This window comes from Sinocyclocheilus rhinocerous, unplaced genomic scaffold (assembly GCF_001515625.1).
Source record: "Sinocyclocheilus rhinocerous isolate Xijiao unplaced genomic scaffold, SAMN03320098_v1.1 scaffold889, whole genome shotgun sequence".
NCBI lineage: Eukaryota > Metazoa > Chordata > Actinopteri > Cypriniformes > Cyprinidae > Sinocyclocheilus > Sinocyclocheilus rhinocerous.
The window spans coordinates 21,403-44,626 of record NW_015638024.1 but is presented as its reverse complement, the minus strand read 5'-3'; the positions used below and the strand labels follow the sequence as shown (position 1 = coordinate 44,626).

At 37.8% G+C, this 23,224-nt stretch overlaps 1 protein-coding gene across 1 annotated transcript in view; it reads right to left on the bottom strand.

Moving 5' to 3' along the window:
• LOC107749501 (rho guanine nucleotide exchange factor 10-like protein) overlaps nucleotides 1–23,224 on the bottom strand; it is a gene marked incomplete at its 5' end in the record, with an annotated part of 91,584 nt that overhangs the window by 49,544 nt on the left and 18,816 nt on the right. Inside the window, 5 exons of the mRNA XM_016564681.1 lie at nucleotides 130–230; nucleotides 7,128–7,255; nucleotides 9,024–9,139; nucleotides 13,457–13,629; nucleotides 15,354–15,499. Of these exons, the coding sequence (XP_016420167.1) occupies nucleotides 130–230; nucleotides 7,128–7,255; nucleotides 9,024–9,139; nucleotides 13,457–13,629; nucleotides 15,354–15,499 (664 nt within the window). The remainder of the gene's footprint in view (nucleotides 1–129; nucleotides 231–7,127; nucleotides 7,256–9,023; nucleotides 9,140–13,456; nucleotides 13,630–15,353; nucleotides 15,500–23,224) is intronic.

Below are 23,224 nucleotides of genomic sequence, written 5' to 3'. Positions count from 1 at the left end.
TACAGTAGTAGTAGTAGTAATTTCAATACATTTTTTTTTGTTTTTTTTTAGATCTTAACAATCATAGTCAATGATTCGGATCAATAGACCTCCAGTCATGAGTTAGTGGAGGATAAAATTCAAACTCACTCAGTGCTATTTTCGCTAAGTGGAACCGGTTGACCCAGGAGATCTTGCTGACGGGGCTTGGAGTGTTGAAGACAACCGTGAAGCTCACAGGACGACCAGACCTACAGCACATGAGAAAAACATTGGACAGGTGGTGAGATACACTGATCTAACCAACATGGGAGCACTGCCACGGCCCTTTGAGTTAGATAATCTTGTAAAATGTCCATAAAAACACATCACAACATGGTGGTCCCTTAATTATCAGTATTAATAATACAGTGAAATAGTTTTGCTGCAGTGCACCAAGGAGCCCTGGGGAGAGCAGCTGCCACTCTCCCCAATACAGCTTGATCTCAAGTGGAGTCTGAATCTGTGTGCTGAGTCTTATTTTTCATGAAGTCTGTGCTTATTGGAGAAAAAAGCAGACAGCAGAGATGAAGATGGTATGGAGATACATTAACATTTGTCTTCCTTAATTGAATCAAAGAGACAGTATGAAGGTCAAGGAGACCATAAGCTCCATGGATGTGGTGGCATGTGGGGTTATGTGGAGAAGGAGGGAGAGGGTCAGGCCACAAGATGAGGTGAGCACGTTGAGCTGATCTGCATTCTAAGCCAAGATGTTTAGCCAGGTTAATGGACCAGAACTTTTCAGCAATGCCTTCTACAAGGGGGGAATGAGTAAGCATGACTGAGCACTGTGTGCTTCTGGATGGGATGAGGTTTTTAATAGGAGTTATTAAAGGAGATTGGCCACAAGAAACCCACCTGGATTTGACTTTGAAGAATGACAGTTTAAAATTGAAAATGTGATTCAATTTCTGGATTCGATCATTATAAATAGATCTATCTATCTATCTATCTATCTATCTATCTAATACACTCATGTAAACTAACTATATAAGGGAAGTACTAAATAATAAACCAGATTTGATTTTTATGATTCTCCTTATTTAAAGGCACAATATGTAAGATCCATGAACATGATTTCTGCCCGAGTCCCATCGGATTGCATCGGCTGTGGGGATGAAGACGACAACTCCCATGATTCCACACTCAGTCACGGCGTCATCAAACTACGCCTTTGTCTCTTTGTTTATTTTGAATATGCGCCCTCTAGCGGCGAAAATTACATATTGTGCCTTTAATTAAAAAAAAGTATAGAGTGCAGTTTCTGTAAGCAGTATGCAAACTTACGAGCCAAACAACAGTTCTGCACTCTTTTTAATACAGCTGTCCAGGTCTTCAATGAGTCAGGAACCCGTTCTACACTTGTAAAAAATACTTTGACTTCATTTCTAACACTGTGCCTGCTAAAGAGAGTCTTTCAGCAAAGGCTCAGGGACACGGAAAGCAATTCACATTCAAACATCATTAGAAGGTAATTGACTGGAGAATACGATGACGCCAGCCTTGGCTACTGTCACACCAGCAGCCTCTGCCTGCTCGGCATTCATTTCTAGCCCAGGAGACACAGAACGAGTCAGAGAGAGAGAGAGAGCAAGAGAAAGGAAAAAGGAAGGAAGAAAAGCATGAAGTGCAAATACACAGATACAGAAAAATGAACTAAAACCTTCGAAGACGCTCCAAGATAAAGAAAGCGAATTCCAAATGAAATTCAGGTGATGCTAGGCTCCTTCCCAGAATGGCAAATGCAAACAACAACTCACAGATTTCCTTCACTCAACACAAAATAAGCAAAAAGAGGAGGGATAGGGGGAGGGCTGGTTGTTCGGAGTGAAGTAAGTGGGCTCCATGCTTAATTTGATTCTTGGGATAAAGATTTTTGGCACCCACATCGGTCTTAACACGATAAACAGAACGGCTCTGGGTTCCTCCCGCTGGCTGATTGAAAATCTGGGTGGTTGCGAGAGGGTGTGTGAGTTTGTGTGTCTCTGTGCGACCTGAATGAAGAAACAGCAGAACAGGCAGACTCCCAGGCAGAAAGGGCAGAATGGAGAGCAGAGAACAGACTGATTTATGGCTGCAGGTCAGTGCTGTGGCATGTGTGTGACACTAATGCAGAATGACAGGACAGATGGTGGAATGGAAGCAAGACACTCAGCTCTTCTCTGTGCCGATTGGAGGAGACTGTAAATCACACAGGAAGTGGCTTTGGAGAAAGCACTCTATGCCTATAAGCTCTATAAACCTACGCCCATTAGTCCAAGATCAATTGACCTGTCAAATTCACACTTAACCCTGGGTTAACATCTTTTAAAAACCAAGTTAAGGCCTCTTTTAAACTCTGGGTCTCACAAATCGGTAAGCAATGCTTTCAACTTGTTTAGCCACAGACAACCAATCATAAACTGCCTCAGTTCTTACCTTATTAAATATTGATATGCTTTCACGCTGTTTAATTTCAGTGTGTAAGTGAAACGGTAAAAGCAAATGAATTAACTTGAGTGATCATTATTTTTGTGATTTTTTTTTTGATATTTCTCTAAAAGATATTTATATAATATAAGATATTAAAGATATTTCAAAAACAGAATCTATGTGGCCAATCTGCATTTGTCCAATCAATGTTACTAACCTCATAAATATGCAAATTCCTGAAGCTCAAACGGGCAGCAGCACCACCATGGTCATGGGATTTATTCCCAGGGAATGTATGAAGTGATAAAATATAATGCAATGCAAGTCACTTCGAATGCAATGCAAGTCAACATTTGAACAAAAGCATCATGCAAAATGCATAAAAATTTAAATTGCAAATGTAAATAAGAACATTAAGCCAGGGTTTACAAATATGCAGTGTGAAATTTTGAAACCTGGAAACCCAGGATTATTTACTAACCCAGGACGGGGTATGAATGAACAATTTCAGGTGTGAAACAGAACAGAAAATGTGGCTAAAAAGCTGATTTAAATACAGTGCATGAACAGATCTCATGAGCCGGATTCAATTAGCATCAGCCAAATTAACACTATAGCTCTCACAGCTCTTAGGCTCTATTCTATTTACTTCTATTCTATTTTAAATTTCTACTTTAAATTATATTGTGTATTCTTATATTTCTTCAATCCTGCTGGTCTCTGAGACCTACCAAACAAATTGTGTTGTATTACTATAATGACAATAAAGTTTCTTATTTTATTCCATTCTGATTCATTAAGGGGATCTATTAATGATATTTTAGAACGTTTGAGGAATATATGTTTGCAAAAAAGAAATTCAATTCTTAGTATATAGTATTAGTGCCCTCAGAAGTCTGTTGCCAACTGTAGAGATCACTAGTTGCACTGTACGTTTTTGATTCACAGACTAATAAGAACACAAGAAGATAACACTATATTTTCTATTCACTAAAAATAATTGGCTCATAAAACTCACATTGGCTTTAGAATTCAAATTTAGACTACACTGTAATAATAATAATAATAATAATAATACATTTATTTTGTATAGCGCCTTTAAAAATTACTTTCTCAAAGCACTTTACAACACAAGCAAGCACAATAATGAAAATTAAAACACAAAACTCAAAGCAACACACAAAAAACCCTGGAATAAGACTAAATAATTGAACAAGAAACTAAAAACTAAACGAATCAAGTAAAAGCAATCCAGAAGTAAAATGTTTTAAGATTAGATTTAAAAATACCTAACAAATTTGCCTCCCTGATGTCAACCGGGAGAGAACTCCACAATTTGGGGGCATAAGATGAGAAGGACCTGTCACCCCTAGAACGAAGCCATGTTTTAGGTACGACTAAAAGACCACTCTGAGAAGAGCGCAAATTACAAATAGGTGAATAAGGTGTTAAAAGCTCGGCCAAGTACTGTGGAGCCAGACCATGCAGTACCTTGTATGTTAACATAAGGATTTTAAAATCATTGCGGAATCTTACCGGAAGCCAATGCAACAATGCCAAAACAGGGGTTATGTGGTCAACAACCCTAGCCCCTGACAAAATTCTAGCTGGCGAATTTTGCAGGTACTGAAGTTAGTTGATACAGGATTTAGACTCTCCAATGAGAAGGGCATTACAGTAGTCTAAACGTGAGAAGACGAAAGAGTTAATTATCCTTTCAGCAATGGAAAAAGACAGCATAGGTCACAGACGTGCAATATTTTTGAGATGAAAGAACAAGGTTTTAACAGTGCTCTGCACATAAGGCTCAAACGACAGGCTGGCATCAAAAGTGACTCCAAAATATTTTAATTGACTTTTTAGCTCCAGCCCAACACCATCAGACAGAGCTAAAGAACCAGCATTGTGCAGTTGATGGGGAGAGCCGAGAAGCATGAGTTCAGTTTTAGAACTATTCAAGCACAGACAATTGTTAGACATCTATGTCTTAATCCCCGAAATACAATCTGAAAGATGGGATAAGTCTACATATCTTGACCTGGTTTTGAATGGATATAAATCTGGGTGTCATCAGCATAAAAATGGTAGTTAAGGTCAAGAGATCTTAATAGTTGACTGAATGGAAAAATATAGAGGACCAAGCAAAGGACCAAGAATTGAGCCCTGGGGGACACCAGTACTACCCGGATCAACCTCTGATCTGTGGCCATCCATAAAAACATGACTGTGACTAGAAAAATAAGATCTGAACCAGTTCAAGGCAGACTCCATAACACCAAAAACAGATTCATGTAGTATTCAAGTCATATCACTAAATATTCTTAAGTCACTAAAAGTATGGCTATAAAAATAACTAGTTTGGGAATCTGACCACAAAAGAGCTGGCTCATAGGAATTAGTTGTTTGGAAATAAAATTATACTGGTCATAGTGTATGTTTTTAATTCACTAAAAATAACCATCTCTTAAAAATCATTTGTTAATGATTACAATAACACCGGCCAGGCGTTACGTTTTTGATTCAGTAAAAAGAATCTGATCATTCATTCAGTATTAAAATTACACTGGTCATGCTGTGTATGTTTTGAGTCACTAAAAAAAAAAATCGGTTCATAATGATATTTGGAATTCAGACTATATTGTAAATTCTTGAAGGACCAATATATATATATATTATTTCGGCAATTGGAAAACACTGGCTTTGCTGTATGTTTTTAATTCACTAAAAAGAGCTGGCTCATAAGAATTGTTTCTTTGGGACACATTTCATGCTGGAGATTCATGTAAACATTAATGGAATCGTTAATGGATTTTGCTATTCTGAAAAAAATAAACTGGTTCTGAATACGAACAGAATCTGTTTCCTGTACTAATGACATCAATGCATTATGACATCACAGGCTGACGAAGGCAATGGAAAATTCAGGTAGTATGCCTGTTCTGGAAGCCGGGCAGGGGTTCTGGTGAGCATTTGACTGAGCAGATTGCTCTTTTGGGTTCTGCAGAATGTGAGCCAACCGAGCAGGCCTGAAGAGCAGGGGTCTAACAGATATTGGGAGGACTACAGGGTACTGAGCCGCTATGGGCCGGTTGGGCTGTCACATTAGGTTGAGAAAGCACACAGAGATTAAACGTTCTGCTAAGTCTCTTCCATGTGAAAAGGCAGAAAATCAGTCCCATGTACCTTCTCTCCGCTTGCAAGGCACTATTTATCTTTGTATTCGGGTAGTGAGGATCAAATGAAATATATTTTTTTGTTGAATTTTCACGTGAACACGTGAGTTGGCTTTAACCCTCATGTCTTTAGGCTCTAAAATAAACCATCAGCATTTATTAAAGGGATAATTCATCCAAAAATACAATCATTTATTCACCCTCATGTCATTCCAAACCTGTATAACTTTCTTTCTTCTGTGGAACATAAAAGAAAATATTTTGAAAAATGTCTTTAAGTCCATACAATGAAGGTCAAGGGGTCCCTTGTTGTTTTGTATTTTGACTGTAGCAAAACAAGAAACTCTTACAGGATGACAAGAGGGTGAGTAAATGATGGCAGATTTCTGGATGAATTATCCCATTTAAAATGTCAAGGTAAAAAATTTAATTTTTTTAACGATTTGTATTATTTTTACATGTAAATCATTGGTGTCTCTTTAGAGTCCTCAAATATAATCTTAACAGAACATGAAGGTTAAATGAACGTCAACTGCTCTATGCTTTACAGTTTATCTTCTTTTCTCTCTGCTTCTCTTCTCTCATGTTCTCCCCGTCTCCTCAGCTCTTTTCTTAGTTGAATCCTCCACTAATCTGTCTTTATTTCTCTTCCTTCCATGGCCGATTCTATGAGTGAAGTTTCCGCTCTCACTCTGCATCATTAAGATAAGCACATTCAGGTGCAGTGCACTGTGAAAAATGTGCAGCCTCCGCCTCAACACATTTACATTCACTGACTCTTAATGTGACATAATAAGAGTACATTAAAGCCCCTGTCTACGCATCAAAGAGAAATGACACTACTGCTCCAAATGGGAAACAGCAGCTCCCAGACTAAGTTAAATGAATTGAATAAGCTCTGTGACTAGCCATAATGTAGCACTTCCTAGACTGAAAGGGGCTATGTAACTTTACCTCCAGCATTCCTTGATCTCCCGAATCTGAAAACTATCACTTAATGATTTTCCATCATGCTATTAGGCTTGTAATTCGCTGCTCGGCTTCGTTAAAGGTGACAAGGGGCAGGTTTTTAACGCATGCCGCAAATAAAGCCGGGTAATGCGCTTTCATTAGGGGAAATTAACATGGCACCGGGCTCCTTCATCATCTTAACGTTGTTGCAGATGAACATTAACATGTTTGTCATCAGCCATTATGTTTCAGTGCTGCTTGGGATCACCTGCTCCAGAAAATGAATAAGACTGCCGGCCTGAAATCAAGCTGTGGTGTAATCGAGATAAAATAGTTTTTTCTTGTTTAGATCTCAAAAGCCATTTAGCAACATGTCTTACTATTAACTTTCTTGAAGCAAATGTAATCTATCAGGAGAACAAGGAAATAAGGAAAATGTGTTTTTTGAATTAGATATGGCTATAACAAATATCTGAATGCATTAAAATGTGCATTCACTTTATCGAGCATGCTGAAGATAAATTACCAACTTTGTCAAAATGCAAAGACGATTTTGCCCCGTTTACTCACTTGTCTGGTCTGCCAGGGATTTGCAATCGTAAACGGCACTTGTTGGCACTCTGAATTTGGTCCTCCTTGATGCGAATCAGCCTTTGCAGAGCCAAACACCAGTCCTGTGCTACAGTGGTGTTCAGATTCTATAAACACAGCAAAGAAAGACAATTGTGATCCTAGCAAACACACTATATAAAATATTTACTGCCACTTTTGGTAAGTTGTATTTTATTATATGCATTTAGCATTGTTTAGCACAGCTGCCCATATCAGAACAGACCTGTAACCAGGTGAAAACCATTGCATCATATCACATTAACTGCATCTTTTATGTTTCGTTGTTATGTTAACTATGTTTTTGGCCTCCAAGTATTGATGAAATAATAAACGTTTCTCTCTCATAAACAAAATTATTCTCACCTCCCAAAAGCCAAATCCAATTGAAATACATCTCCAAAATCAATGAGGTCTGCAGAAGTTCACTCATTCTCTATTTGCTGCACATTTATATTCTGATTAGTTTGTGGGTAGGAATTAGTCATTTGGAGAGAGACCAAAGGCACGGTTGTGGTCAGGAAACCATGCAAGACAAAGCTCTGTTACTGTTTTCACACAACGCTCAGAGGTAAGAAAAAAAAATAATAAATAAATAAAAAAAGCAATCTAGCTGTTTTTGTACTGGCTTACTGGCTGTCAAGCCATCAGGGGAGCTGTCCTGATTTGAGAGAAGCCTTGTGCTATGTAGACACGCCGTTCAGAGCTATCTCCCATCTGAACATTAACTCCAGATCAGATTGTGAAGGTTTCCCCGTGTTGTCATCCAACTATCAAGCGCATGCCATGATAATCAATTGATGATCCATGTGTTTGGTTGCCGAACTTTGATCACAATTTAATTATGCTGAAAAACGGTGTTACCCCAGATGGTTGTAGCATATGTGACTAATACAGCTTTTGTTTTGCCATTTAATAAATTCTACCTTAATCTTTTCCTGGACTTTGTTCTTTTTTATTATTTTTGGACACTTAGGCTTTTTCATAATGAAAATTATGTTTATTTATTCAAAAACACAGCTGATCTTATTTTTAAAGTTGATGTGTGCAAGTAACTATACACATTAATTTACAATACCGTTCAAAAGCTTGGGGTCAGTAAGATGGGTCAGTTTTTTGAAAGAAATTGGTACTTTTATTCATCAAGAATACATTAAATTGATGACAGTAAAGATATTTATAATGCTACAAATATTACTATTTCAAATAAATGCTATTCTTTTGAATGTTCTATTTATTAAAGGGTCCTGGAAAAAAACATGTTTCTGATGCATCAAATTAGCATACTAGAATGATTTCTGAAGGATTGATCGATTGATTGAACTTTATTATCCACCAATGTGGAAATTTTCCTTTGGCTTCTCATAAAAACACAAAACTTACATACACAATTAAAATGCAAACAATAATCATAATCATACAACAAGATGCTTCAGCTTTGCACAGGATGGAAAAATTCACCTTTGCCATCACAGAAATAAATTACACTTTATATTAAAATAGCAAACAGATATTTTTAATAATAACATTTCACAATATTAATGTATTTTTAATAATAAATGCAACTTCTTTCAAAAACATTAAAAATTCCACCGACCCCAAACTTTTAAAGGTATTGTACATGTATATTGCAAATACATGCAAATACAGGCTAATGTTTATATACATTATACATTTAAAACATTAGAAATGTATATGTTTTTATTCATTCATTACCAACTTTAGCTTATGAGCCATTTTTACAATTACTTTTAACTTACTTTTCTAACTAAATCACCCAATGGTGATTTTCAATGTGTAACAATTTCCCTTCATACATGCATCATGGGCCCACTGTACACAATGAACTGTATTTACCTGGTACGTTCCCTGTAAAGTCCCCACGAGCAGAGTGACCTGCTCTACCACTGAGAGGTCATGCTGCAACTCCTGCAGTTCCTGATACAGACGGGGCGGACCCAGAATGATACTTCCTGTCAATCAAAAACAACCAGCTTTACTTATCCAGTACTTAAACTGCACACCATGCTTTATTAGAGCATGAACCCCAGAGTGCGAAAAGCACCTGCACTCCAGGGTTCTCGATAGCTGAGATTGTATTTCTGTGGATATGGGTTCCCGTAAGGTGCTGAATCGTTCGAATATGTAATCGAGTCGGGATGGCTCGGTTACACTGTGAGCTACGCTCAAATAAAAAAACACTTCAGCATTTCCTATACAATGCACATTCCTCTATTTCAGATAATTGATCTGCAACCTGCACAGCGGTCTAATGACATAAAAGATGAATTTCAGAACCTGAGGAAGACAGACTGATTGTGTTCTAAGCTTTCACTTGAAAACTTGGCCAAATGCAAATCTAAACAAAATCAAAGGCCTTAACTTTTAAAGACTTTGGGTCTATGACAAAACTTTCATTTGTCAATACTCTCCAGTAGCACCACTAACAAAGAGAATCGATACCGAAGATAGATCGATCTCCCATTGTTTGTGTAGCCACACAGGCTAATGCTATAGGGAAAAGGAGCAGAGTACAAAATGAAGCCATATAGAAATATGAAGCCCTTTAAGGGTGACGAAATGAACACAGGTGTCTCATTAGACGTGAAATGTACCATCGATAAGAATCCCCATTCGCTTTCTGCGGTCTCTGGTCTCTGCCTGCAGAATCAATAGCCGGGGTGAATCTGCTCTACACGTCTGACCAATAGCCCGGGAATGAGGAGTGTAATTAAATCCCAGAGCTGGATGCGAAGACCGCAGGACTGTCTGGCCTTTCAGCACCTCCGCATAATCAGGTGACCTGTGTGCAGAATTGGGGCGACACGGGCAATTGTTGGCCCCCAGCTCAACCTAATCCTCGAAGTACTGCTGCAAGGTCTGTCAGAGATCTCTCTCTGTCTCTGACACACCATTTCTCTCTCTCGGCTCTTTCTCCTGTCTTTGTGTCTTTCACTGTCTGTCTGGGTTTGCATCCACTTCTCTCTACACCTCTACATCTTTCTCTCGCTGTTTTGTCTGTCTCTCTCTAACCTTTAGAAATTTAATAGGGTCTTCAACTCACACAGTCACAGAGACATCTGTCACTGGCACGGCTTGATCAATAGCAGGCACATTTGAATAAAAAAAAAGGCATAGTGATCACCTACAGCGCAAGCAGGCAGAGTCTACATGCTCTTCTGGTTGCTGTGGAAAGGCCTTAGGCAGGCCTACAGGTTTGCAGGCTTGTGGCCCACCTTGGCCTCAGGGGAATGTGCTGACTTGTAATCCAGACTAATCCAGTTGGTGTGGCGGGATCTGGTTTTTCACACTATGTCATGGTATTCTGCCATTTCCACTAGTCTATCTCTCTCAAACACATTGTCATATGTAAGCTGACACACGTGCTGGGTGGCCGCCAGCAGAGGCCTATGCAGGCCCAATACAGAAGTCCAAAACCTAAAGTCAACAAAGCTGTTGCCAGAAAGGCAGCTAAAATCTGGGTTTCTCATCTGTGCTCTTTAACAGACATCCACATCAGAGTGCTTTTACACATACAATTTTAGCAAGGATCTGTCTGGCACGTTTAAGCAAATATAAAAATGATATGCATGGTCGCTGAGGAAACAATTATGTGATAATTTCCAGGAACCAAAGGGTGATGCCAAATTAAAACTGCAACATAATTATCTAAATATGCATGTAGATAATAAATGTATATATTATGTAGATTTTAATATACACAATTCACAAAAAATAGAATAAGTAAAAAATAATATCAATAATAAAGGTAATCATAATATGTTAAAAGTATAATTTATTAATAATAATAATAATAAAAATAATAATAATAGGACTTGCTGTAGTCCATTATATTTACTTTGTCTAAATGTCAGAAGTCTAGATATATAATATATATATATATATATATATATATTTGTTGTTGTTGTTTAAGGGAGGGCAAAATTGTCCAAATAAATAACATCACTGTATAATACAGTATGTCTCCATTAGGAATACATTCTCACCCCCCAATAAAAATGCTTATGTATACCTCCCCCAGGAAAGGTCCCATCTCTTGATTCGCAGGGGCCTTTAAAATTTGCAGTATCCTACTGTTTTGTGCTGCTTTACAGTGGCAGCAGAAGAGGGCCTGGCTCCTCCTGGAATGTTGGCCTATTCCATCAATAAATTAGGGCACTGGGGCCTGCAGGAGACAAATGAGTCTATTTTGAGGTATGCTGGGGGAGCATGGGATCTGGTTTGGGCAAGGAGCCCCATGAAGTGACATCACAAGGGAGGAGAGATGTGGCGCGAACCAGGCAAAACAGGGTTGTATGCCTATGTGCTGCTATAAATAACTGAAGATGGACATCTCAGACACAGTGAACCAGACTACGACAAAGGGGTTTGGAAAATAGTGATTAAAGTGGCGGCTTCTTGTTACATAACCAGAAGTGTGCGCTAACAGTGCAAAGAGGTCATTGAATAGAGTAAGAGAGGAAAGGAACACTGCCTTTTATCTCTACACAGTAAGAGATAGTGAAACGGATCCTCACCGAATACAGGCTCCGTGACCAGTCTAGCCATAGAAAAAGAAAAAGGTTTTGAAAAGAAGAAAGCTTCTGTGGCACACTATGAGACTGGTGAGATTGAGAAAGAGACTTTATCCTTCACTGTGATCATTTCATCATCACATTTGACCTGCACATCCTCAGAAAACAGTCTATATTTTCTTGTAACCGTATTTTAATGTCTTTTTATTTTTTTTTTATTTTATTGTACATTGATATTATTATTTGGACTAGCCTTACTGCACCTTGTTTTTAAATAAAATTTAATAAAACATTAAAAACTGCTGTTAAAGATACTCTACTTTTCAAATGTTTGGGGTCGGTATGATTTTTGAATATTTTCAAAAGTCTCACCAAGGCTGCATTTATTTGATCAAAAATACAATAAAAACACTAATATTACTAATATTACAAACACTAATATTAAAATAGCTGTTTTCTATTTTAATATATTTCCTAATTAGTCCTGTGATGCTAAAGTTGAATTTTCAGCCATTACTCACCGAACCCCCAACTGCTCCCCGGGCGCCGCAGCAAAAAAATGGCTGCCCACTGCTCCGGGTGTGTGTTCACGGTGTGTGTGTGTTCACTGCTGTGTGTGTGCACTTTGGATGGGTTAAATGCAGAGCACTAATTCCGAGTATGGGTCACCATACTTGGCCACATGTCACGTCACTTTTTCACTTTCACTTTTTACTTTTTTTGATCAATAGAAATTATTTGATGAATAGCGGATTCTTTGATGAATAGAAAGTTCAAAAGAACAGTATTTAGTTAAAATAGAAAACTTTTTTAATATTATAAATGTCTTTACAATCATTTTGACAGTTTAATGCATCTTTGCTGAATAAAAGTGTTAAAGTTCTTTAAAAAAATACTAGCCCCAATTTTTTTTTTTTTGGTAGTGTATATGAAAATATAGGCTGTTAATTAATAAAATAAAAAAACATATTAAATATTTATTATATATTTTTCCTGTCACTATTTCTATTTCTTGTATTGATTATTTGGCAATATTTCAAGTGAAATAATCATGCCAGTACTTTAAATAAAATTGAGGGATATGGAAAGCTGGCGAAAATGAGATATATGAAGTAGATGGGAGACTACTGCGGAGTTATAAAACAGCAGGAAAAGAACGAAGGCAGATAAATTGGACAGAACACTGTTTTATAATGATTTCCAAGAGAAATAAAGTATAGAGGGCAGAAGAGGTCTTCTAAAGACTCCTGCTCGCGAGCTGTCTGCTAGGCCCCGGCATTAAACATCTTCAGTCATCTAATTTCCTGGCTCCCCTGTGTGCACAATCCAACATGGGTGTTCCACAGACAACACCATTAATATTTCAGCTCGCAAAGTAAATGCTTAAACAGCCAGAACCTGTACATCCTGATAACACTTTGTACCTGGAGCTCTGTCAGCATATTTATCTTAGTGCCCCACAATTGCTCTTTTCCTCCTCCTCGTCTTCCAATACAAAGCACAATAATGTTTTGTAAGAGTGTTCAGCCCTGATTCCAATCTCCTGAACTTGCTCTCTCTGATTGGGAGTGCTTATACTGTGCCTCTGTTGTTCTTATCTACCTTGCCTGACATACACTCATCTGCGGAGGCCATAAAAAGGTGCATTGCTCACAAGAAATGGCCAATTAATTCAAAATGTCTAAGAGACTCACATCAAAGCTGCATGTTATCTGATTGTTTAGAAAATAGCAGCGCCAACAGCGTTGCCATTACCTGATCCCGAAGAGCCACCCGGACGCTTGACGCCTCCAAGCTGATAAAGAGTATCCTTAGTCTGGGTGCCCTCTTGACCCACTTCAACTACCTGGACCTGCTGCAAGGGGGCGCTCCACTTCAGGGTGTACTTGGGACCTACTGGAACCAGACTGCTGATGTCAGGGGGCCCCCTGGTGGCGACAAGAGGATAATGTTATAGAAATGGTTTCGCATAATTATTAAAATAAAGGAACCTGACTGATCACACTGAAAAAATGGTGTATGATTTACTTTGAAACAATTTTGACTCAGAAATTGCTAGTAAAATTCAAATATACAAAACAATTCCAAAGAAATAGCAAGATAACGCATTGAATTATACTGACTGAAACAGTATTTTCATGTAAAACATATTCCAATATTCTTAATTTTACTTATGATGTATCTAAAGAATCTCAGCAGCAACCTGTGTGTGTTGCTTCAACAAGGCAACAATACCTGTGCTGTTTTATTTTCTTTGTTTTTTATTATTTATAATATAATATTTATATATTATAATTTAATTCTAATCATTTATCATTTAATTATACCATTTAATCATACAATCATTTATTCATTTTTATTATATTACTTATTGTTTTACTTATTTTTATTGCTCTTGTTGTTTAATATTATAATAGTACGGTTTCAAGGGATATTTATCTTCAAAAGATAATGCCTCCATTAGCAGTCATTTTCCATGGCTTTTGTTAGAATAACAATTGTTGGATTTGTAGTGGTCAGATAAAGCACAGGATTAAGTCCAGTCCAGATGAAGTCCAGACGAAGTAGGGATGAAGTCAGAACATCAAAACATACTGAACCAAGATTATTCAATAAACCCTGCTCATTTTTTATAATCATCACTTTGTCTCCTGCTTTTGTGCTCTTCACTGGTTTCATCCATCAATCTCTTAGGCAGACAGAAGACTGTTATTACAGTTTTGGGTACCAAACAAAGTAGAGTTTTGTTTACTGATTTTGGGTATCAGACAAGACTTGCTATTAAAGTAATAGCTCACCCAAAAATGAAAATTTGTGAACACCGTAAAAAGCAATACTGTGAATATAGGACTCTAATTTAAACTGAAAGCAACGGTTTTAAGTTAAAAAGCCTTGACCATTGATTTGTTTATTACAAATATGACGTTAATTGATGGACTGGAGTCGTGTGGATTACTTGCAGATCATTGTGATGTTTTTATCAGCTGTTTGGACTCTCATTCTGATGGCACCCATTCACTGCAAAGGATCCATTGGTGAGCAAGTGGTGAGCTAAATTTCTCCCTATGAGTGCATTGTGGAGGGCTGGACTTCCAGCTAGTTGGAGGGTTTGTTATTATTCATGTATTCTTGTAATGTGAGATCAACATCGCGATCACCTTGCTATGATCTTCTAAATGGGCATGTCGAGTCGCACTTTAGAAGAACAGAGACGTACCGTGCTGCAGTAGAAGGACTAGCACAAAAGCTTTGAGATTCAGCATCAGCGTGAGCTTTTTCACTTAGCTGTTTACCTTTTGCACTTCTGAGATGTGATCAATGATGTTGTCATAGATAATCTATTTGAGAGAAACAGAGGAGCGCCTTTATGCCTTGATCTATGGGGATAATTCGTGTCGCTGTAGCAAAACACCCTGCTATTTGTTCCCAGATAATGAAAGCCCATGTGACTCTGCCCAAATCTGTCCTGTGCCTTAGCCATTAGCCGCTAACCCCCTCACACTGACTGCGGCATACTGGGGAATGTCACTGTAATGCTTCAGGATACTCAGGAGTCTATATTTAAATCGGCTGATGAGAGTCAATCTGTCAGCGTGGCCTTAGAGGCGGAGGGAAAAAGAGAAAGTAAATCAACCTTGTCCAGGACACCTACTTGACGTTGATGTTGGCACAGATGAGCATGTCACCGAAGAGAAAGACTTTTCGCTCCTTAGACTTGAGGACCTGTCCTCGTTCGCTGTACACTGTCTCAATCAGCGTCTCGCAAAGGATCAAAGAGATCTGCTCGGAGTTCAGCAGCTGAAGAAAAGAGGAGACACTGATTACACGTAAGTCTTACAAAATAGAGGGGACCAAGTACATGGCTACACACTTACTTAGAGGCCACGGCGTGTCATATAAGACACTTGAAGGTTCACAGACAGGCAGCACAGAAGATTGGAAACAGCAGTACATTTGTAGCAGAAAGGTTGTGGATATAAAACCCATCTTAAAGATACTCCTTTCAAATAGGATTGAGAAGTAGACTCACATCCACAAACTACATACATTTGGATGTGTACTAATGGTTCTTTAATTACATAACTAGATCATTTTAGAACCATAACCTAAAGAACTGTTTGTTTGTTTTTGTTTGTTTTACTTCAATGGTCCCTGTACTTCCAATGCTCCATCTGCTCCAACAATTTGAGAAACATCTTGAGTTTTATGCACTTAAACGTACAGAGGAAACATTTAAATGATTATAATATTTCAACAAAGGTTTGGAGAAGAATCATAATTATACTGTGACAAAGTCCGTCTCTTTAGTGAATACTCAAAATCTCAAAATGTGTTTCTAGTTTAAAGTAATTTAAAATGATGTTATAATGGGAAACAGCAGTACATTTGTAGCAGAAAGGTTGTGGATATAAAACCCATCTTAAAGATACTCCTTTCAAATAGGATTGAGAAGTAGACTCACATCCACAAACTACATACATTTGGATGTGTACTAATGGTTCTTTAATTACATAACTAGATCATTTTAGAACCATAAACTAAAGAACTGTTTGTTTGTTTTTGTTTTTTTTTACTTCAATGGTCCCTGTACTTCCAATGCTCCATCTGCTCCAACAATTTGAGAAACATCTTGAGTTTTATGCACTTAAACGTACAGAGGAAACATTTAAATGATTATAATATTTCAACAAAGGTTTGGAGAAGAATCATAATTATACTGTGACAAAGTCCGTCTCTTTAGTGAATACTCAAAATCTCAAAATGTGTTTCTAGTTTAAAGTAATTTAAAATGATGTTATAATGGATTTACAAGAACAAAAAAGGTTTTCTATACAAAAGAAAAATCATTTAATGAAATCACACAAAATCAGTTGTGACCTTCTGACAGCCCTAATATTTGTCACATTTTCTGTTTTAAAGGCTTAAAGGGATACTTAAACCAAAAAAGAAAATTCTGTGATCATTTACTACTCTCATTCAGTTCCAAACCTGTAGGACTTTATTTCTTCTGTGAAACATAAAAGAAGATATTTTGAGAAATGTTTCAGAGTAATGTTGTCCACACAATGGTAGTCAATGGGTTTGGTTACAAACAACAAAATATCTTCTTTTGTGTTGCACAGAAGAAAGTCAGTCATAGATTTGGCCATGAGAGTGCGTAAACACAGTAAAAACAGAATTTTATTTTTGGGGTGTATTATCCCTTTAAAGCAATTTTGTGTTGCTAACGTCACCAAGCAGAACTGCAAAAAGGCTGATTGTTTCCAAACAGGTTTCCTGACTCCCATCTGTCACTGGTTGATGAAACACAGACCCGGCTCCAAACAGCATCAAGCCTGACATGCATACTACATTCATTCATTTATGCACTGTATAGTCATTCAAATTTATCCAGAATGCATAACAACACAGGGAAAAACATATAATTTGTATTGTGTTAGGAGACAGTCCCAGAGTTCATCCTCATTCCATCAGCAATAATACACAAGCAGCATCACAGCAGCGAAACCCAATGTCCAGCGGCTCAAATAAATATTGCGTGCTGGTGTTTGATCAGTAAGGAGAGTAGTTTTATAAATAATGCATCTGCTTCTGTAGCCCCCATCACACAAAATGAGTCGTCGGATCCAGAGGGAATTGGCAACACTGCTTGGCCTTTGTTGAAATGCATTGAAAAATTAGACCTTCAGTCAGTCAGAAGGCATGCTCCAGGCTCTTTGTTTTTATAGTAAGAGTGCCACCCAAAGGCTGAAAAGGCAAACAGAATGTTGTGGGGGAAGGACAGATATCCTTTTTTCATGGACTTGAGAGTGTGACTGAAATAGTTTGTAAGTTTGGATGGATGTTTTTGTGTGTGTGTGTGTGTGTGTGTGTGTGAGACACAGACCCGGCTCCAAACAGCATCAAGCCTGACATGCATACTACATTCATTCATTTATGCACTGTATAGTCATTCAAATTTATCCAGAATGCATAACAACACAGGGAAAAACATATAATTTGTATTGTGTTAGGAGACAGTCCCAGAGTTCATCCTCATTCCATCAGCAATAATACACAAGCAGCATCACAGCAGCGAAACCCAATGTCCAGCGGCTCAAATAAATATTGCGTGCTGGTGTTTGATCAGTAAGGAGAGTAGTTTTATAAATAATGCATCTGCTTCTGTAGCCCCCATCACACAAAATGAGTCGTCGGATCCAGAGGGAATTGGCAACACTGCTTGGCCTTTGTTGAAATGCATTGAAAAATTAGACCTTCAGTCAGTCAGAAGGCATGCTCCAGGCTCTTTGTTTTTATAGTAAGCGCGCCACCCAAAGGCTGAAAAGGCAAACAGAATGTTGTGGGGGAAGGACAGATATCCTTTTTCATGGACTTGAGAGTGTGACTGAAATAGTTTGTAAGTTTGGATGGATGTTTTTGTGTGTGTGTGTGTGTGTGAGTGAGAGAGAGAGAGAGAGAGCGAGAGAGAGAGAGAAAGAAAGCGACAGAGGTGTATGTGATGTGCTTGCTGAAGAGCAACAGGGAGACACTGCAGTCTTAGCCTGTGCAGCATATTATATCTGCTGGCCTACTAACTCGGATAGTCTGAGACAGACGATGAATATTTCATTGCGTGTATATGGGGTAATGGAACTGACTGTTTCACATTGGAATTCAGCTGAAATCACAGAAAAAAATATGGTAAGGTTGAAGCTACTGCTCAGTGGGTAGTGCACAACACACATGCTCACAACACATACAGTAAGAGTGGTTGTGCACACAGAGATACAGGTTCAAAACCTCCCCATCTCTCCCACCACATTCACGTCACTCTTGACTGTACTGTATGTTGAAAGGGCCATGAAAAATAAAATCAAACAAACCACTGGAGAAAAGCTGCCTGGCTGCCAAACTTCCTACATACTGTAGGCATCTTCTTTCTACCATGATAACTGAAATTCATCATCATAAGTGATTATGAAGTTAGAAAAATGACAAAAAGATGGTATTTTTAGGGGTTCAACTGTGTATTTTACCCCCATTTTCATTTGTTTTAATTCAATGAAAGGTTTGACTTGTGAAATTTTTGAATGAAAGATCAATTAAAACAGTTCAGATTTATTTTCGCAGGCTTTGCTCATATTTACCAAGGGGGCTAATAATTGTGTGTATACATGTGTGTCTGTGTGTGTATATATATATACTGTAGAGAGAGAGGTGAAATTTTTGAATGAAAGATCAATTAAAACAGTTCAGATTTATTTTCGCAGGCTTTGCTCATATTTACCAAGGGGGCTAATAATTGTGATAATTGTGTGTATACATGTGTGTCTGTGTGTGTATATATATATACTGTAGAGAGAGAGAGAGAGAGAGAGAGAGTGCACCTACTGTATAATGCCTTAAAATGCTGCATATGCAGGTAGCTTTGCAACAGAGCTAAAGAGAAAGAGTCCAACATCAGAAGAAAGAGAAAGTGAGAGATGCAGACTAAAGAGAGTAAAATTGAGAGAGAGAGAGAGAGAGAGAGAGAGACAAATGACTGCAGTGGAGGAAGGCGAGACACAGAGCGATATAGAGAGATAAAGAGAGAAAGCAAAAGCAAGCGAACCAAACAAGAGATACTGAAAGCAACTTAGACTTTTCAATTAAGTGTCTCATTTACTCTCTAATTCCTCTTATTCAGAAATGTATTTGTTCGGATTTGCAGCAGCTGGCCTGTGATATGAGTATGGTAATGGAAGAGAAACATCCCTGTCATGTATTCAGGCGCTGCTATAGCGCATTAATGGGCCATCATTGCTCACTGATGATTCCATGAAAAAAATGCAGGCCAGGGATAACGGGAGATAGGTTGGTTATTTTCAGGGTCAGCTGTAATGTCCAGGTACTTGGCAGGATGTTTAAAGGCTGTTTGTCAGGTGATGGAGACCTACAGTGGCCTTGTAAGCATGCAGTAAGTTGAGTGTGAGCTTTGAAACATTATTAAATTGCATTTAGTCTTAGATTATTAGTTAAGCCAGGTGTACAATTGCCTTTACGATTTGTGACCCCGGTGAGACTGTGTTTAAAAGTCAAGGCAGACTGTGCAACATCAATGGTTTATTATGCCAAACTGTACAATTAGGGCTTAGAATACAGTTGAAAAAAAATGCCTGGTTGTTCTGCATCATTAATCATGTCATGTTCTGACATTCAGGTGGACAGAAAATCCCAGCAGGCTGTCGTGGCTGGACTAAAATAAGAATTTGTGGACCTTCTTTGAAAAATGCTAGTATCCGAACAGTTGATGGGCACCACTGACTTCCATAGTATTTTTTTCCTATGATTGGTTTTGTCAATTAATCAGCACCGATTGTTGATTGCCGATAGTTTTTAAAGTCTGTATGCTTCATTTAGGCCGCATTTACACTGCATGGTTCAAGTGACCCAATTCCGATGTTTTTCCTCCCATGTGGCACAGATTGGATATGTCCCACGAACGTGGATTTCGATATTCTCACATAGATTCCGATATTCTCAGATCGGTTTCAGGCCTCATTCATTTGTGGAAATAAATCTGATATGAATCGGATACGTGCATTTGCCCCTGCCGTGTAAGTGGACAGATCGGATATTCCCCTGTTAACGGCGGCTCATGCACAGACGAGCGCTTCAATGTAATGAAAACCTGTTGTGGAGGCTCTCTATTCATTTGTGTGAAATCACAAAAAATGCACACACACATGTCCCTGCTCTTGATATACAATCACTGATGAACACATTTGGTTTTAATGAGGAAAGAAAACTATACGAGAGTGGATTTGAACCCAGACCCGCTAACTTGGCACAAGTTCTGCCGCTAGACCATTAGACCGTTAGTGCTTGCGGATGTGTACAGCGGATCTGTGCATATAATCATTGTCATGAAGAATCTGTACTAATTAATGATTTTGATGTAAGGATAAAACTAGCCTATCACATTAAAACTCATCACACTCTCTGTGTTCATATTCTGGACTCATCTGCTCTTCTATACAAAGTATACTTTATTAATTGTGTGTGCAGAGTTTGGTCTTTTAATATCACTGTCTAATGCATTGAGCCACGTCAAGTTAAGCCTGTGTAGTGTAAATGCAGATATCGGATTAGATTGCGCTTTCTCTTTCCGTTTGCTCTTACCAAACTTCAAACTCATCTATGCCACTTTGTTCATTATTGAAGTAAACTTTTTGCCCGTTTGGTTAATAAATAAACAGTTTTAGACCGCCACTTGAATTGAATGCGACGCATCCCGTTTTTGGAAAAGAACAACTTAGACCAGAGGTATCCAAACTCGGTTCTGGAGGGTTCACTGTCCTGCAGAGTTTAGCTCTAACTTGACTCAACACACCTGCCTGGATGTTTCTAGTATGCCTAGAAGACCATGATTAGCTGGTTCAGGTGTGTTTAATTGGGGTTGCTGCAAAACTCTACAGGACAGTGGCCGTCCAGGAGCAGGATTGGATGCCCCTGGCTTATTCTGCCTAACATCTCTTTGTATGTTTTTAATAAGAGGTGTCAGTTCATGGTTGATTTAGGCCACTAAAAAGGAGGAAGCAGATAAAGGTCTAAATAAAGGTAAAGCCTGTGATCAGTTCTTGTTCTGTTTAATGTGTGATTAAATACAGGCTACTCAGTCTTCAAGTCAGAGCATTGAAAAAAAAAAATCTTATTCACATTCATAACTTATCAAAATTCATGGATAATCGATGCCTACTGAGGTATGAAATTAAGTGCCACGGCACTCTTACCGCATGGGAAAGTACAATGGTGAATTCTTTGCTTGTTCCTCGTCCATAAAAATGAACAAAAGTGAAGGAAGGACCCGAGGGAGCGCAAATTGATGGTACAAACAGCTTCGCAATGTAAATTTGGTGAATTCATGACATTTCACTGTCATCTGAGACCCAATGGCTAAAGATGTCAATGTGATATTTCTGAAGTAGATTTTGATAATGCTCTGTCATTCTGGCATGTGACTTGTTTGTGTAACAGAATTAGGGCTGCACGATATATCGAAAATATCGAAATACCGCAAATGTAAATACCGCGATATGCATATCGCAAGGGCGTGCGATATCTGAATCATTTTAATAATAGGCTACTTAAATCAAAACGTTGCAAAAGGTCAAAGTTTTAGTTTGACGCATATAGCAGAGGTTTGAACAGACACATACACACAGAATTGTCAATAGTACCCGTCTCGACGATCATTCTCGTAAACGCAGTTGGTTATGTTTTAAATGAATGTAAACAGCTGAGAAAGAAATCGGATGTGTATCATTATACTGGATCCGTGCAGTCGGGTTTAAAGGGACAGCAGCCTATAAATACGTGCTGCTGAATATGACACTAATGTTAACAAAACGTCTATAACAAAGATTAATCTAAATTTAATTCATACAGTGAACACTATGCAGTGTTATTTTACACTTAATTATTAAATTTCTGTACCTGAATACTACTGTTTATTTTATCTATGCTTGTAAATTCTTTATTTGTTCTTTTTTTACTGACTGTTCACTTGCCTTTAATCATGTTTGAACTTTCTCAGACTATAGTTTTTGCTGTGGTATATGAAGAAGTACTTAAAGTGTATGGAAAGCAAAGTCACAATGATATAAAATTAGTGTCATTCATTTTTTTTGTCATTCACATTGATGTTAAAATTACATTTTCTGATTTGTGACATTACTTTTTATGTAATGCTAAAACACTGCTGGTCACTTTCAGAAGTTGTAGTGATTCTTTCTTTTCCAAGAAAGAATGTGAAACAAATTGGTTATATAATTTTCATTTTTAAATATTTTAAAATATAATTTTAATAGATTTTTCACACTTTAAGCAATATCGTATCGCATATCGAATATCGCATTTTTTAACAAGGTATCGCGTATGGCATTTTTTTTCAATATCGCACAGCCCTAAACAGAATGGATATTTGAAATGTTTATTTATTTAAATAAACAGTTCACCCAAAGATGACAATGTAATTTATATAGTTCCAAACCCATTTGACTTCAGGCCACAAAAGGAGAAATCTAGAATAATGTACTAACCATTAATTTTAATACAATGAAAGTGAATGGGGACTCAGACTGAATAAATATAAATAATATGTGACCCTGGAAAACAAAACCAATCATAAGGGTCAATTTTTTTTTTTAATTGAGATGTATACAATTTTGAAAATGCCTATTTTGAGTGGAAGCAGAAACACGCTGTTTTTCGTGCCTGTCTCTTTAAATGCAAATGAGCTGCTGCTCCCCGCCCTCTTTTCCAGAATAGAGCTGCCATTACAGCTCATGCCTGCTAAAAACGTCTGTTTTGGTTCTGATTATCATGATTATCGCGCTGAAATCATGCGTTTTAAACCATGTGAGTTTAAACTTCTGATATACAGTTTTCTGAATGCACTCGTACAGAAAACGTCTGTCACAGCATGTGAGTACTAAACTAAGTTCTCATTCACACACAAGTTTACCTTCAAAACACACATGAGTTACCAAAACAGTCGGT